We start from the raw sequence: 15108 nt of genomic DNA, 5'->3' as shown, positions 1-15108 counted from the left end.
TATTTATAATTAGGTTTGTAAAAGTATAATCAATATATATATTATTCATGTGTTAATATTTTCCTAACCCAAAATAAGATGATTTTCGTATACCCTTAAAAAAAATCAGACTTGGCAGCACCACAACATTACTTTATAAGCTTTCCTGGCGTAATCCATTAGTTTGTTGGATTCCAAACTCCAGATCGTCACATTATTCAAATCAACCATCCTCCCGACAAACCAAAAGGGTTTCTTTCTCAGAAAAAAAAAAAAAAAAAAAAAGAATTAAATAAATAATCCAAGAAAGATTGGTTGGTCTAGCAACTACATCGATAGAGACGGACATTGCTTATAATTTAAATTTAGAAGAGCTTATAAACAGTTTTATTCTGCGATATCCCCACATTTAATTAATATTATTATGTAAACGATTTGCATTAATGTTTCTCTTGTAACAAAAACAAAATAGCAATTGGAGATTTTCTTATATTTTTGTCTTACACCCTCTGTTCAAAAAGAAACCGAACTTTTCGAAAATAGAAAAAACTAGTGGCGCCACCTGTTGTATCATTTTGTTGTCGAAAGCGGCAACCTTCATTAGTGTTGTGTCAACTGTTTATGACATTAGAAGCCGAGTTATAGCGCCAAGAATGACAGTGTGTTTTGACGAACGGTCGGAAAATGAGTTTCAAACAGAGAGCTGCGATTGACTTTTGTGTTAAACATGGTAAAAGTTTTACCGAAACGCATCAAATGCTTCACGGTGATGAATGCTTATCCCGTACTCAAGTTTACGAGTGGTTTAAGCGATTTCAAAGTGGTCGTGAGACGCTTGAGGACGACGAAAAGCCAGGTCGCACAAAAACTGGACTGAGCGAAGTTAACATCCAAAAGATGCGTGATTTCATCAAAGAAAACCCGAAATCGTCCGTGAGATTGATTGAAGATGAATTGGGGATTTCAAAATCAACTGTGCACAACATTTTGACCGAGAGTTGGGGCCTTCGTAAATTGAATTCGGGATTTAATCCCCACAAGTTGACCGACGACCAAAAATGTATCGAATTGAACACTGCAAGGGCCACATTAAAACCGCTCGTAAGGACTCAAACTCTTCCTTGAAACGATCGTTACTGGTGAGGAAAAGTGGGTTTTGAGTATAAGCCTGAAACAAAGGGCCAGAGTGCTGAGTGGAGACCACCAGAAGAGGGGCTTCCGAAAAAATGTCGCTTGGGGAAGTCAAAAGTAAAGACAACGCTGATTTGTTCTACAATTCCAAGGACATTATCTACACGGAATTCGTTCCGCCTGGCCAAACGGTCAATGGTGAGTTTTATCTCGAAGTTTTGAAGCGATTGATAGCGACAATTCCTCGCGTACGGCATGAATATCGTGATGACCGACCGTCCGTCAAAACGCACTGTCATTCTTGACACTATAACCCGGCTTCTGATAAAACAAATGTCATAAACAGTTGACACAACACTAATGAAGGTTGCCGTTTTCGACAACAAAAAGATACAACAGGTGGCGCCACTAGTTTTCGAAAAGTTCGGTTTCTTTTTGGACAGGGGGTGTATAATCCATTAGGGACGATATTTAATTGTTTGCCTCAGGGCGCGATCTAATCTGGTGACGGCCCTGCTTGTGTCAGCTGGCTTTTCTACCCTCTCCTTGCTCCTTCATGCTCGTATGAAGAAACACGCCCTATTGTATCGTCAAGGCTTATCGTTAGATGATAAGCTCATTCCTTCACGGTCAAAAATTCTAGATTTGTCTTGAAAAACAAGTAAGCACCTATAAGATTCATTTTTCCTATAAGTAAGGGTGCAAATTATTCCGGAACACTAGCTAAATAGAGATTTTACTCGAATTTGATATTTGGAATCCGTGGAAAAATGTGGTTGAGTCATCCTACTTGCTGCTTTAATCGGATCACTAGAGGGACAAAAAGGAAGACAAAACTTGTCGAAATTATACAGCAATAACTCTGTTCTCATCAGAAGAAAGTTAGGAATGGGTAAAAAAAAAAAAAAAAAACAGCCTGAGACTTGTCTAAAATCTGGAAGGATGGATCTATCTCCATGGGAACAAACTTGAGGATTTTGGATGCAGTTGTTTTTCCAACAGCGACTTATGGATGCGAGACTTGGAACCTAAAGAAGTCAGATAAGAAACGGATATCTGCTTTTGAGATGTGGTGTTACAGAAGGCGTTGAGGATATCATATACTGAAAGGCGTACAAATGAATGGGTGTTAGAAAAGATCAGTAGAACTTTAAGGCTCCTTAAGGATATTGACAGAAGAAAGTTAAAATATTTTGGACACATTGAAAGGATGGAAGGAGGACTTCTCAGAACAGTAATAGAAGGTAAAGTTCCTGGAAAAAGAAGCAGGGGTAGGCCATCAATGAGATGGATGGATGGCGTGTGTGGAGTGACTGATCTTCAGAGAGTTGAAGCTGCCAGAAAAGCAAACAACAAGACTACATCGCGAAGCCTGGTGTGGCACATTCACTGAGAATTGGAGTGATTATACGGTATCTGTAGATGCCCAGTGAACATATAGACAGATAGAACTCTGTTCTCGATGGTAAAATAGTGCAATGTTTTAACAGATGGTATTAATTCCTCATTGTCTGGACAGAGATTAATGAAAGTTAATATTTTAGACATTAATATTTGCCAAGTCATCTTAATATTGGTTTCGATCGGAGCATTTGTAGTAGAAAAAAATTAAACAAAACAAAATTGCCTGATTATGAATTACTATATAAGATATAGTAATTATAAGTGAGACAACTCTCTCGCGGTAGATATAGAGAAAGAGTTGTCTAGCTGTACGGGATAACGTGCGGTGGGAGATTATAAAAACATGCATTTCACGAGGTTGGAATGCAGCCATCTGTTGTTTTCAATACGTTAAAAACACTCGGGATCAGTAGGATGTTTGTGTATCGGAATATTAACCGTTATAACGATACAGAAGACGTATCTGACCCCCAAAGAACAGGTCGAGCACTCTGCGTTAGGACACGACAGCTTGTGAGGGCTGTGAAGGCACACCTCCGTTATAATCCTGTGAGAACGCAGAAAATGATGTCACGAGGGATGAACGTTTCACAGAGAACGATGTCACGTGTACTAACTGATTAATTGGGAATGGGGGGGGGTGAGAGCCTGTTGTCGTTCTACTGGACACTTCCTAAAACCACAACTTATGAGGCAGAGGGTGATAAAAATCAAAGACACTTCTCCAGCGGTACGCGAACAACAGACACAAAGATATCAGCTTAATAGGTAGGAAGATAATCAGATTTATGCCGTGGATGGTCGTACTTCACGTGCCATAGGACCTAGGATTCAGAGCGATCATCACCCTGCGTCAGTGATAGCTTGGTGGGAGGGTGGGCGACGTATCAGGGGTATCCAAGTTGCATTTCTGAGAGAAATATATAAATACTTGATTTTCAAAATTGCTTTGAAATATCAGAAATGGAACAACTGTGTATTATCAATTACGTATTTGAAATTAAACAAATTCAATATTTCAAAACCTAAAAAGAAAACGTTATTTTACCCAGATATTTTATACGAACATAATACTTTCAGTTGAAGAATACATTCAGATAATTTAAATTCAGGTTTAAAAAAAATTTAAGTCCTATTTAAATCTAGACTAAGTTGCTGGTGGAAAAATAAATGACAAAGTTAATTTTCATTTCAAAAACTAAATTTATATGAAACCCTACTGTCAAAATGGCCCGATCTGCTTTATTTTTTTCGATGAAGCTAAATCAAACCCTGCAGACTAGTCCAGTACAGCCTTTCCGTAAACTATTTGACGAATAAGTTAGGCCTACTTTATTTGACTTGCGACGAAACATAAAACAAACCATAAACTCGAATTGCACGGACTATTTCGAAGATTTGAAACCGGACTATAACGCAACGCCAATGTGAAATCAGGTCTGTATCGAAATTTAGCGAAATCTCTCGGCTATTCTATAAACTGTGCATTCCCACAGAGACTTTTTCTAAAATTGCGTTCACTTGTCTGTAAAATAGCATCGCTTTCAAAAGTTGTGAGTAATTCTTTTCCAAAATGAAAGTGACAATACAAAAGCGAGCTGACAAACACCCCTAGATGAGATGAATTTCAGTTGCCACTTCAGATTTCAATGGACTTCTCCCGCATTCTGTCACGGTTAACGCCATCAAGTTTGATCCTGCACGCTAAAATATTGAACGGTGAATAATACGAGAGTCGCTTAAAGATTTCGTATTTTGAGAAGCAAGGAATTTAAAAAAAAAAAAAAAAAAAAAAAAAAAATTAAATTTGATGTACACGCAACACAAGTTATGTATAATAAAGTTTGTGTTTTTTTTTTCTGTTACAAAAACGTTTATAGAGAAGTGAAGATTTTACAGTATTAGGCGCATTGTTGTCAAATCAGTTTTTTGTTTATAAACGCTAACTACAGTAAAGCACATCATACTCTCTTTTAAGACATGATCTCGCGTGCCAACAAATACTGTCTCGCGCATCACTCATTTGAAACGCGTGCCAGAGGTTAGGTATCATTGATATTGTTTATATCTGAATGTGTAATAGGTTTATGCAGTCAGAAACATCGATAGGAAAATTATTTTTTATATGCGCAACTGATGCAGAGAAATTATAGCATAGAATACTTTTTTTTCTTTTTTGGGGGAAAATTATTCATTTTCTAGTTATGAATCAAGAAATGCAATCTCCTTCTTCCACCCACCTCTCGTGGAGTACTGAGATCCATCCACATTAAGTCTTGTTGTTAAATGTACATAATAAAGCCATTTCCGTATTTTTTTTTAAATCACGCGTTAAGTCTGTTGATTTTAGAGTAAACTGAAAATCTTTGCCTCTGGAAGACAGATGTTTCTAACCCTCATTTTGTAAGAAGTAAATAGCAGCAGACGATTTAATAATACATGTTACCAAAAAAAAAAAAAAAAAAAAAAATACAGCGAACATTCTGTGATTTAAAAAGCCTTTTAATTAACGGACTACTAAGTCGTTAATTAAATGCATGTAAAGCGAATACGGACTTGAATTAAATACATTTGAATTCTTTTTTTTCTTTTTTTCAACCATTGAGTTGTTCTCTGACAGTACATTTCCAAGTACGCATGCGTATACTGAGTAGTTTGCTTACAGATGTATGCTTACTATTAACAATGAAAAGCACAGGAATTTATTCTATCAAATAGTAGTAGTAAAATTCCAGTAGATGTCGCAAGTGTAGCAATATCGACTACCGTCATTAATTTTTACTGATAAATAAGCCAGGTTTCGAAAGGAGGGAAGTTCAAGAATGAAGACAGCGGGAGAGAAAATTTAAAAAAAAAAAAAAGAAAAAATAAATAAAGAAGTAAAAGTTTCAAAAAAGAAAAAGAGAAAGACTAAACAGGAAAATAACAAAAGATTGTTTTGCATTGCGTTCATGTTAGAAATCAGCTCTGAGGTCTATCAAAAAGTTACTTTAATTTCACCTCTTGCACCAGGAAGAATTGCGAGGTTGCAGAAAAAAAATAATAAACTTAAAAAAAAAAAAAAACCTTTTGCGATGTCGTGGGTGATAAATGAGCGGGAAGCGAGTGTAGGAGAATTTATCAGCCGACACCAGTTCAAGGAGCTTCGGTAACTACACGTGGCAGGTGTATTCGGAGTTGCGATGTCACTTTATCTTTAGACCACTAAAAAGAGGCTTCGCAGCTGACCAATTAGAACAGTTGTAACAAACGGTTAGCTTACTCCCAGCAAGCACGAGGTGCTCCAGTTACGAAGAACGTGCGAGGCGGCCCTACGGCCGTGAATTGGAAAGATCGGAGGAGAGAGAGAGAGAGAAAGAGAGAGAGAGAGAGAGCTGGTGTCAGGAAAATATGTTGATGGCGTTGGACAGTGAAGAAACGGAAACGAAATTTCTTTCACGAGACACCCGCGAGCCGCTCGCACAAGTTGGTTCGACTCTCGGAGGACTTTAAAACCCGATCGACCAAATTTAAGATCTGACGAAAGCAAGCGGTGGCGCTCCTGGAGTGAGGTGTCGACGTGGTTTTTACGGGCGTATAAGTTTCTTGACAAGCGTGTCGGATATCTTCAACGAAGTCTGAAACACATCAATCAGTTATGCAGTACAGCGACTGACTATGAAGATTGCTGTCATCTGTGAAGTGTAGGAGTTGATTTGCCACTGCAACGCCAGGATTGCTACCGATAGATGTTTGAATCCAGGTGCCGAGTGTTTCACCTACACGGTCCTTAACCTTCAGGGAGAAGCACCATCGTTTGTTGACCATTGGTAACCAGGGTTACAGCAAGAAATGTGTCTTACCACTTTGTCGATCTTCTTTCTCATCTTCCAGGTAGGCTGCATTCTCTGTAATCGACCACGAGGGAAAGAGGGAAGAGGAGGTAAGTGTTCTGTTTCTTTATACCACCCCCCCCCCCAATTCCTTTGGTGAAATCTTAAGCATAATTTAAAATAATTGGGAAAATTTTCCAAATTTTTGCTGTATAGACTTAACGTCTCGAGAGGTAGATGAACTTCTCTTTAAAAAGAGATATAAGAAATTTGTGCTATGTGGGCCTGAGGGTTCACTGTTCTCCAGGCACTAAAATAACATTAAGTCTGACAACGAATCTGCGACCATGAAAAAAAAAAAAAAAAAAAAAATCAACAGCAGCCCGAGTGCGAAAATAAACACTAGACTGCGAAGCATTATTTAAGACATAATTTGTGCGTAACCCACTCGAAGCAGTGTGTGTGTGTGTGTGTGTGTGTGTGTGTGTGTGTGTGTGTGTGTGTGTGTGTGTGTGTGTGTGTGTGTGTGTGTGTATTCCTGTCGACTATTCATTCCTGCATTCTCCACTAGGATTTGCAGGATATCTTAGAAAAATCTTCTAGTATCTAAATGCGTCTTATACACGCTGTCTCATCTCATCTCTCAGCGAATAGTGCAAGGTTTGGTAAGTGGAATTCTAGATTTCACAAACGTAGCTATCGATCCTGTCGTTAAAAAATAAATAAATAAAAATAATAACAATAATAATAATTCTATGTAGGTCCATCGAAAAATGTTGTCCCACAGTAGAGGTCTTAATCGACTCCCATCGGAATAAACTTCTCATAACACTTCGTATAAATAAGTCATAGACCAAATGCCGTACAAAACAAAATATATTAACGTTTTATTGTTACGGTTCTTTTAAAAACTGCACGTTTAACGAAATTTTACGACCTCCTTTTCCCCTAAAGGAAACAGGGGAAAGAGCGGCATGCAGAGATGACAGTGTTAACAATCATCTATAATCCCCCCCCCTCTTAGTGGGAGTGTGTGGACAGGTTTAATGAAATTCTTGTCGGGGTCAGAACCCTTACCGATAAGGCGTCCCCCTCATCAGAACTGGATAGGGACCGTGGGATTACACATACTGCATCCTGTTGGAAATTCGAACATTTTTAAGTTCTAAAATCATCTTTGTTCAGCATCTTCACGATAATCTTTTGTTTCTAAGTTGCTTGGGATCGTTTAGCGTTACAGCCAAGGTTCATACAAATCAGGCTCGTTTGTCTGATTTTCTGGAACAGAAGTTGCAAGAATAAAATCCTTCCACTTAAGTATAAGATTTTTTAACTCACCTTCAATTCAAAAACCCTTAAAAAAAAAGTTCTTCGTTCTAGACGGGATTCGAACCGGGGTCTTTCCAAACGAAGAGCATTTATTCGATTGTGCACCGAAGAATACAGGTGGTTCTAAAGATGGTTTCGTCAAAAGACTTGACTGATAACACAAATCCATAGTAATCAGTGCAGTTACACATTCTTTCCAAATGAGGTGGACTCCATTCTGAGACATACTTCAAGTTCTTGTGTATAATAGAAATTACGCTTAAGTGTTTGATATTTCCACAGCAGTTTTAATGAAATGCAACAAAATATGATGTTCATTCAATGTGCATTTACTGAGGACTTGGAGTTGAACAAATATATACTTCGCTGTTAAGCCTAGCATCCCGCCATCTTCTCCTGGGTATTCCTCTACTTCTCTTTCCGTTTGGATCCAGCAGTTTCTCTTTTCTTTCTTTGCCCATCTGTTATCCTGCATTCTTCCTATATAATTTTTCTATTCTTTTTCCCGTATATATATATATATATATATATATATATATATATATATATATATATATATATATATATATATATATATATATATATATATATATATATATATATATATATATATATATATATATATATGGCTCAATGGTTAAATAATCAGTGCAATAAAATTCGAAGATAGCTACAAATATTTGGGAATTTTAGAAGCATCACAAATTCTGCACAATAAGATCAAAGAAAGAACTAGAGTTGAATACATAAGACGACTAAGAAAACTCCTTAAGTCAATGCTTAATGCTGGAAATGTGATAAAAGCAATTAATACCTGGGCCATACCTGTTCTGAGATATTCAGCAGGCATTGTTGAATGGACAGAGATGAAAGATTTAGATCAAAAAACTCGAAAATTAATGACAGTGCACCATGCCCTCAATCCTCGCAGTGACATTGATAGACTCTATCTATCACGCAAAAAAAAGAGGTAGAGGATTATTACAAGTGAAGCAAGTTATTGAAGAAGAAAGCGAAATTTGAATGATTATCTGCAGCAAACAACGGAAAAATTTCTAATTGCGGTAAGGAAAGAGGGTTTATTTAAACCCATGGAGACAAAACTGGAATACAAAACAACCAAGTAAAAGTGAGAACTGAAAGATGGAAAATACCTTCACAGCATAGAGGACAAGACTGACAGCAACTTCACCTGGCAATGGTTGAGAAATGGAGCACTAAAGAAAGAAACAGAATCGGTAATTTTTGCAGCACAAGAACAGACCATTAAAACCAACGTTATGAAGGCAAAAATACAAAAAATTCAAGAAGACAATAAATGCAGATTGTGCAAAGAAAAGGAAGAAACGGTAGACCACATTATAAGTGGATGCAGCAAAATCGCACAAATTGAGTACCGTAAAAGGCATGATAACGTAGCTAAGATAATCCACTGGCATTTATGTAAAAATTATGGGTTTAATGTATCTAAAGACTATTGGAAGTATAAAGTTCACCAGAAAGTGGTTGAGAATGAAAAAGCTAAAATATTCTGGGATTTTAAAATCCAAACTGACAAAAGCTTGGAATGTAATACACCCGATATCACAGTGGTTGAAAAAAGTGAAAACAAGGGTGTTAAGTTTATCGAAATATCAGTACCAGGAGATAGTCGGATTGACGACAAAGAAAATGAAAAAATTACAAAATATCGCGATTTGCAAGTCGAAGTTGAATGAATCTGGCAAAAGAAAACGAAAGTTGTTCCCATAATAATAGGTGCTTTAGGCGCCATCCCTAAAACATTGAAAAAACATCTAGAAGCACTCGAGTTAGATGGATTAAAAATTGGGCAGCTGCAAAAGGCCGCTTTGTTCGGCACAGCATTCATTTTCAGAAAGTATTTCCACAACTCATAGGCCCTTGGGTAGGGCTCTAATCAGTGGAATATAACCAGCCTTTTCTTAAGACTGAGGAAGCAAATCAAGCTTTGATGAATTTTATATATATATATATATATATATATATATATATATATATATATATTAGAAGAGTGAAGCATCCGAAGTAGCAATGGGCTGAGCATATTGCTCGAAGACAAGATCAACGATGGACAAAAGAAGTACTGGATTGGATTCCATGAGAGGAAAACGTAGCTACTGATGACATCATCAAATTTCAGGAGTGACATGGGAAAGGAGAGCCATGAACAGGCAGTTTTGGAGTAATCTTGAAAAGGCCTTCATCCAGCAGTGGATTGACAATGGTTGATGATGATGATGACACACACACACACACACACACACACACACACACACACACACACACACACACACACACACACACACACACACACAATAATTGAATTTGTTCATTTTGATAATGCATTTTTTAAAGAAAGTCGCCGACTAGAAGAACCCTTTGAAGCAGGTTACCGAGTTAGTTCGTTTTCTCTTGCACAAGCAAGTCGAGTTTTTTCTCAGGAAAAATCAAGCTTTTACCTGCATAACTCAAAAAAAAAAAAAAAAAAAAGCTTAGAACTCAGACAAATATATAGCTATTAGATACTCTCGTCCCGAAGAGTGTTCAAAATCACTGTGGCTATGAATTCAAGTATCGACGACGACTAGGAGACGGATCCAGCTACTTACTGATTTCCGGAAATGTTTAGGTAGGACTATAATATTATTATTATTATGTAATTTCTCTTCAGACCAACAGAGTATTATAACACTACTAATTTTTTCCGAAGAAAACTAACTTTTTTTTTTTTTTTTTGCAATTAATGAGATCTATGATTACTCCTTATATGTGTTTATAATCTAAATGGTTTGTTTTATCTTATTTTGACTGTACTTCTAATTTGCCAAAATATTTACGAATACATGGAGTAAAAACGGAATCGTGTACAATGTTAAGTTAATGACATTCAAGTGTATACATCAGCGTCTAACTGGTATATCTTTAAAGAAAAGTGATGTTTATTTTGCTCTATTTCTGGAGAAGCAGTACACCAAATTTAGGAAACCTGCCAAGTCATTAAGTGTACGGTTAGTGAATGCATGAACAGCCCCTTGTCCACTACTCTAGGGTCAGACCTACACTTAGTAGTGATGAATTGTAAAGCAGAATTGATTAAGTGAGTTCCATCGGAGATCTTGAAACATATTCTATAAGACATTTGAAGGCTGTTGCTAATATATATTGCATAAAATAAATGAAAACAAGTTTTGTGCATGCATATAAGTACATACGATTTTTTTAGTCAGCTTATTTATTATATTATATATAATTATAATTAAATTAATTGCTTTTATTTATATTTATTTATACATGTTATGCACATATTAATATATGACTCAATTATTGTCATTGTTATATTAATATAATGTGCAGTTTTATTTTAATTTTGTATTTTATTTAATTGCATAAACAAAAACAATTTGGAAAACTTTTTTCTTTGTTTGAAATCGCAGGTGGCGTTGCGTCAATATAGCATACGAAAGCAAATCTGTTGGCTATTGGATAACTTTATTTATTGATTATAATTATAATAAGGTTAATTGCTTTTATTTATATTTATTCATATATTTTATGCATATATTAATACTTCACTCAATTATTACTATATTAATATAATGCCGTTTATTTTAATTTTGTATTTTAAATCAATTTGTAAAACTTTTTTCTTTGTATGAAATCGCAGGTGGCGTTTACCTGTCAATATAGCAGACGAAAGTAAAGCTTTGAGCTATGGATTATCGCTTACTCTGTGAAAAGATACAATATTTACTTAAAGGTTAATGGTCAGGGCGTCGTGTTTTCGTTAATTACATTTTATAAATGAAGCTAGAAATTTCTCAGACATTTGAAATAATTACAAAGTAATGCAATTGTTATGGACTTTTCTTTACCCAAAGTTTTCAATAGAAGAGAAAAATTGTATTATTAATTGCTTATTACCTGCAAACTACCTTTTATAGCTGTTTACACAGGTTTGCTTAGGACTCTTTCTTAGAAAGAGCGTAAAAAGAAAAAAGTTACGATTAATTAACGTAGACTGATCGGAGTTTCAAGCAGTTGCCTTGATCACACTTTGGTGTGTTGCCAAAAGGCTAATTAGAAAAGTATCGAAAAACAAAAGCTAAAGGAGGGAGGAGGGGAGAAAAAAAAACAAACTTCAAGAGGTATAGGGTGCTAATTAATTGCTCTTTTACTCACGGAACAGGTATTGACGTTTCCTAGTAGTGTCTGTTAGGCGTTCATGATGGAACCGTTTTCCGCGTAACTTTCAACAGTTTACAGTAACTACAACTCAAAACGTGCAAGTACGATCTGGGTCTAGAACCGTAGCCATGACAATAAGATAATTGCCGAGGCTGATCAAACAATCAAACAATGTTTAATACTATTTCATAGCACCGGAAGTCATGTCGTCTCACTGGCAAAGGTGAGTCTTTATTATGTTGTCTCACTCAGGTCGGCAGGGATGTTTACCGACTCGCGTTTATATTTCTGTTCCTGATAAAACACAGACCTGATAGTGTGCTTATCAGCCGGGTGTTTGTCTTCCTGGGGGAAATGTAAACATTGCATTAGCGTGATGTACAGGAGGTCTGTCTCAACTCCTTTCATAGATTAAAGGTTAGAGTTAAAAGTCACTTCTTAAATACGTGAGCGCCATTGCAACCGATGTGATTCTTAACCCTACAGCAGTTTCGACTCTAATTAACCTATTTTATGTGGGCGCCATTCCAAAACTCTGCCAGTCTTTGTGTGTATTTTTTTTTCTCTCCCTTCGAAGTATATCTGTCTCTCTCTCTCTTTCTCTTTGTAAGTGTTAAAAAAAAAATGTTTCAGAATTTATATATCACACAGAGAATTTAAAAATAAGTTCTATATTTAAATACAAATATAGCAATAACAACTATTTCGAATGACAATTTTGGACTTTTTACTCTTGTAGCAAAGCCGCTGATATGTACATTTTAACTTTTGCATAACACCGTAGAAAAATTAATGAATACATAAAATAATAGCCAGGAATACAAGATGATCATGAAATCTAACCTAATCCACCTGATTTTCGGCCATGGAAGGCTAAAAATCAGATGGATTAACCAGATTGACCCTATAATCGGTAGGTAGGTATTCTAATACCAGCTGATTAGAATAAGATGGCTGCGCATGTATAAAATTCTTAGCAGATGGGAAAAGATCTGTCACAAGTTTGGTTTAAAATATAGTTGCATTTAAAATACTAGTTTTTTCCTATTTAAATATTAAATAATTTTAAAGTGTTTGCAAATGGTCTAGAGAGATGTTCAAATACACCTTTTCTTTATTAATATAGCTTTTATAGTATAACCATATGGAAGATATCAATCAACCGTGAGATTTTTTTATATCTTAGTATCATCCTGAATAGTTCTTCTAAAACCACATTGTCAATGTTCTTACATCAAATTGTTTTTATTAAAATTAGTCCTCTAATGGTACACTTAAAAAAGTAAAGTATGCTTATATAATTAAATAAAAATGTCTATAGAAATAATTATGAGGTTAATATTTGATAACGCCGCCTTTTGCTGCAATTACTTGCTTCGATTCTTTTGGGCATACTTTCTATGCATTTGGCGCAGTTTAATTTTATTGATTCATTCCTGTGCCACACATCAATCAAACGCTCTATTAATTAGCGTTTGCTGGTGACAAGTTCCTTGGAAAATTTCCGTTTCATCAGTTCCCAAAGGTTCTCGATGGGGTTGAAATCCGGTGAATTTCGGGGCCAGTCAAGAACCTTGAATTTTTTGTGATTCAGGAATTTTGTTACTTTTTTTTTTTCTGCGTTATGGCAAGGAGCAGAATCATGCGTGAATGTAAAATCGTTATTTGGGAACCAATCCTGTACCTGGGGTAGCATCTTGGTTTCCAGTACCTTGATGTATTGATCCTGCTTCATTGTTCAAGCCCAAGTCCATAATGCGTCGACGAGCTGTCATTGAAGATATCTTAATGGTAGCATCCTGCATCATTTTTGTAAGAACCCTCCGAGGTGCCTTCCTGTTTTCCACGCAAATATCTCTAATTTTTCTTTCATCCCGTGGGATGATAATTTTTTTTCAGCCACATTTCTTCAAACGAAGCTTCGGTGCCAATTCAATATTTGCATCTTTTTTTTTTTTTTTTTATTCGTCCCACTGACGCTCGTGAAACATTAGCAATTGATGCTATCTTCCTTTGAAAATGTTCAGTATTCATTAAGAGCGTTTTATTTTCCAATGAAATTTTCATTGGAGAAAGATCTTTGGCCTTGCTCATGGTAAAAATACACTCTGTTCAAGATTTGTATAGACCATATACAAATGGTTTATACAAAATTTATCTAAATAAACTACTTACCGTCAACATATTATAAGAACACTCCAAAAGTAATTGAAACGCTTGAATAACCTCAATAACTTATAAACAAACGCAACTGAACAAGATGGCTGAGAATCTAAACACAAAATGACGTCCGTATGACAGGTTATGAAACCAACAGTACAGTATTGTCAACTGTATATTTAAAATCAGTAAACATAATTATTTAATAAAAAAATATATATATAAAGAACTCCGCGTAACCAGGTTTTCGTTTATTATAACTGACTGAAATGTAAAATTCTTACCGTAATTTATGGAGGTGGCTCTAATAATATGATCACCCACTGTATATCTTTGTATCGTATTATAAATATAATCTCGAAGGAGATATTTTAAAAAATACGGTAATTAGAATAGCTACAAACGCGACTCTAATGGCAGTGCACCAGATTTGTAGCGAAATCTGTGTACAGTATACCCCCCCCCTCTTCCTTATGAATTTGTCTTTTAGTTTCACATTAGGTAGTCCTTTATTTTATGCACAGTTAATCCGCAGGCCAATATAAAAGAAGGAAATGGGTTACTTAGAATTAAAGTAAAATCAAGTAAGATAGAAGTGGATTATGTCTGTCAGATACATGTGTTTACTAGTTAGCTTTTGTGTTTTGCAAAAGATAACCCATCGCCATCATTTCCCACTGAAACCAGCAAACTCAACATTAGTTGGAAAGCCTAAGAAATGTTCCTGGGAGTCCTTAATAGGAATCTAACCAAAGGACACGTTCTTCTAACTGCGCCCTGAAGGCTTAAGGATATCTACATGCACGTGAAATTTAGTCAGTTAAACAATTTTGAACTCTATTAGTCTCCGAAGGGCATGGTGAGGGATTTCAGAAAATAAAAGGTAGATAAAATACAAACTCGATAGAAGTTTTTTTTTCACTTGGTTATGCTACCAATTATATATTTGGTTTAATCCTTTATCCAAATGTAAGCAAACAAAATTTGCACCTGAAGTATTTTCAGGACTGGGGCAACTTGTGACAAAGGTGGAGTAAGTTCTCATCACTTGCCTTAGTATCCCATAATGCAAAGCACATATCCTTGC

The 15108-nt window shown here is 35.8% G+C and overlaps 1 protein-coding gene across 1 annotated transcript in view; it reads right to left on the bottom strand.

The window, feature by feature from the left end:
* The window catches only part of LOC150099279 (netrin receptor UNC5C-like), a 189794-nt gene extending 176125 nt beyond the window's left edge, over window positions 1–13669 (bottom strand). The window contains exon 1 of the mRNA XM_090404301.1: window positions 13546–13669. Within this exon, the coding sequence (XP_090260427.1) occupies window positions 13546–13669 (124 nt within the window). The remainder of the gene's footprint in view (window positions 1–13545) is intronic.
* Between the last annotated feature and the right edge of the window lie 1439 nt (window positions 13670–15108).

Source organism: Typopeltis vanoorti, chromosome 14 (genome assembly GCF_054136105.1).
Source record: "Typopeltis vanoorti isolate ZY-2024b chromosome 14, IOZ_Tvanoo_1.0, whole genome shotgun sequence".
In the NCBI taxonomy this organism is placed as follows: domain Eukaryota; kingdom Metazoa; phylum Arthropoda; class Arachnida; order Uropygi; family Thelyphonidae; genus Typopeltis; species Typopeltis vanoorti.
This window is presented reverse-complemented; position numbering and strand designations above follow the sequence as displayed.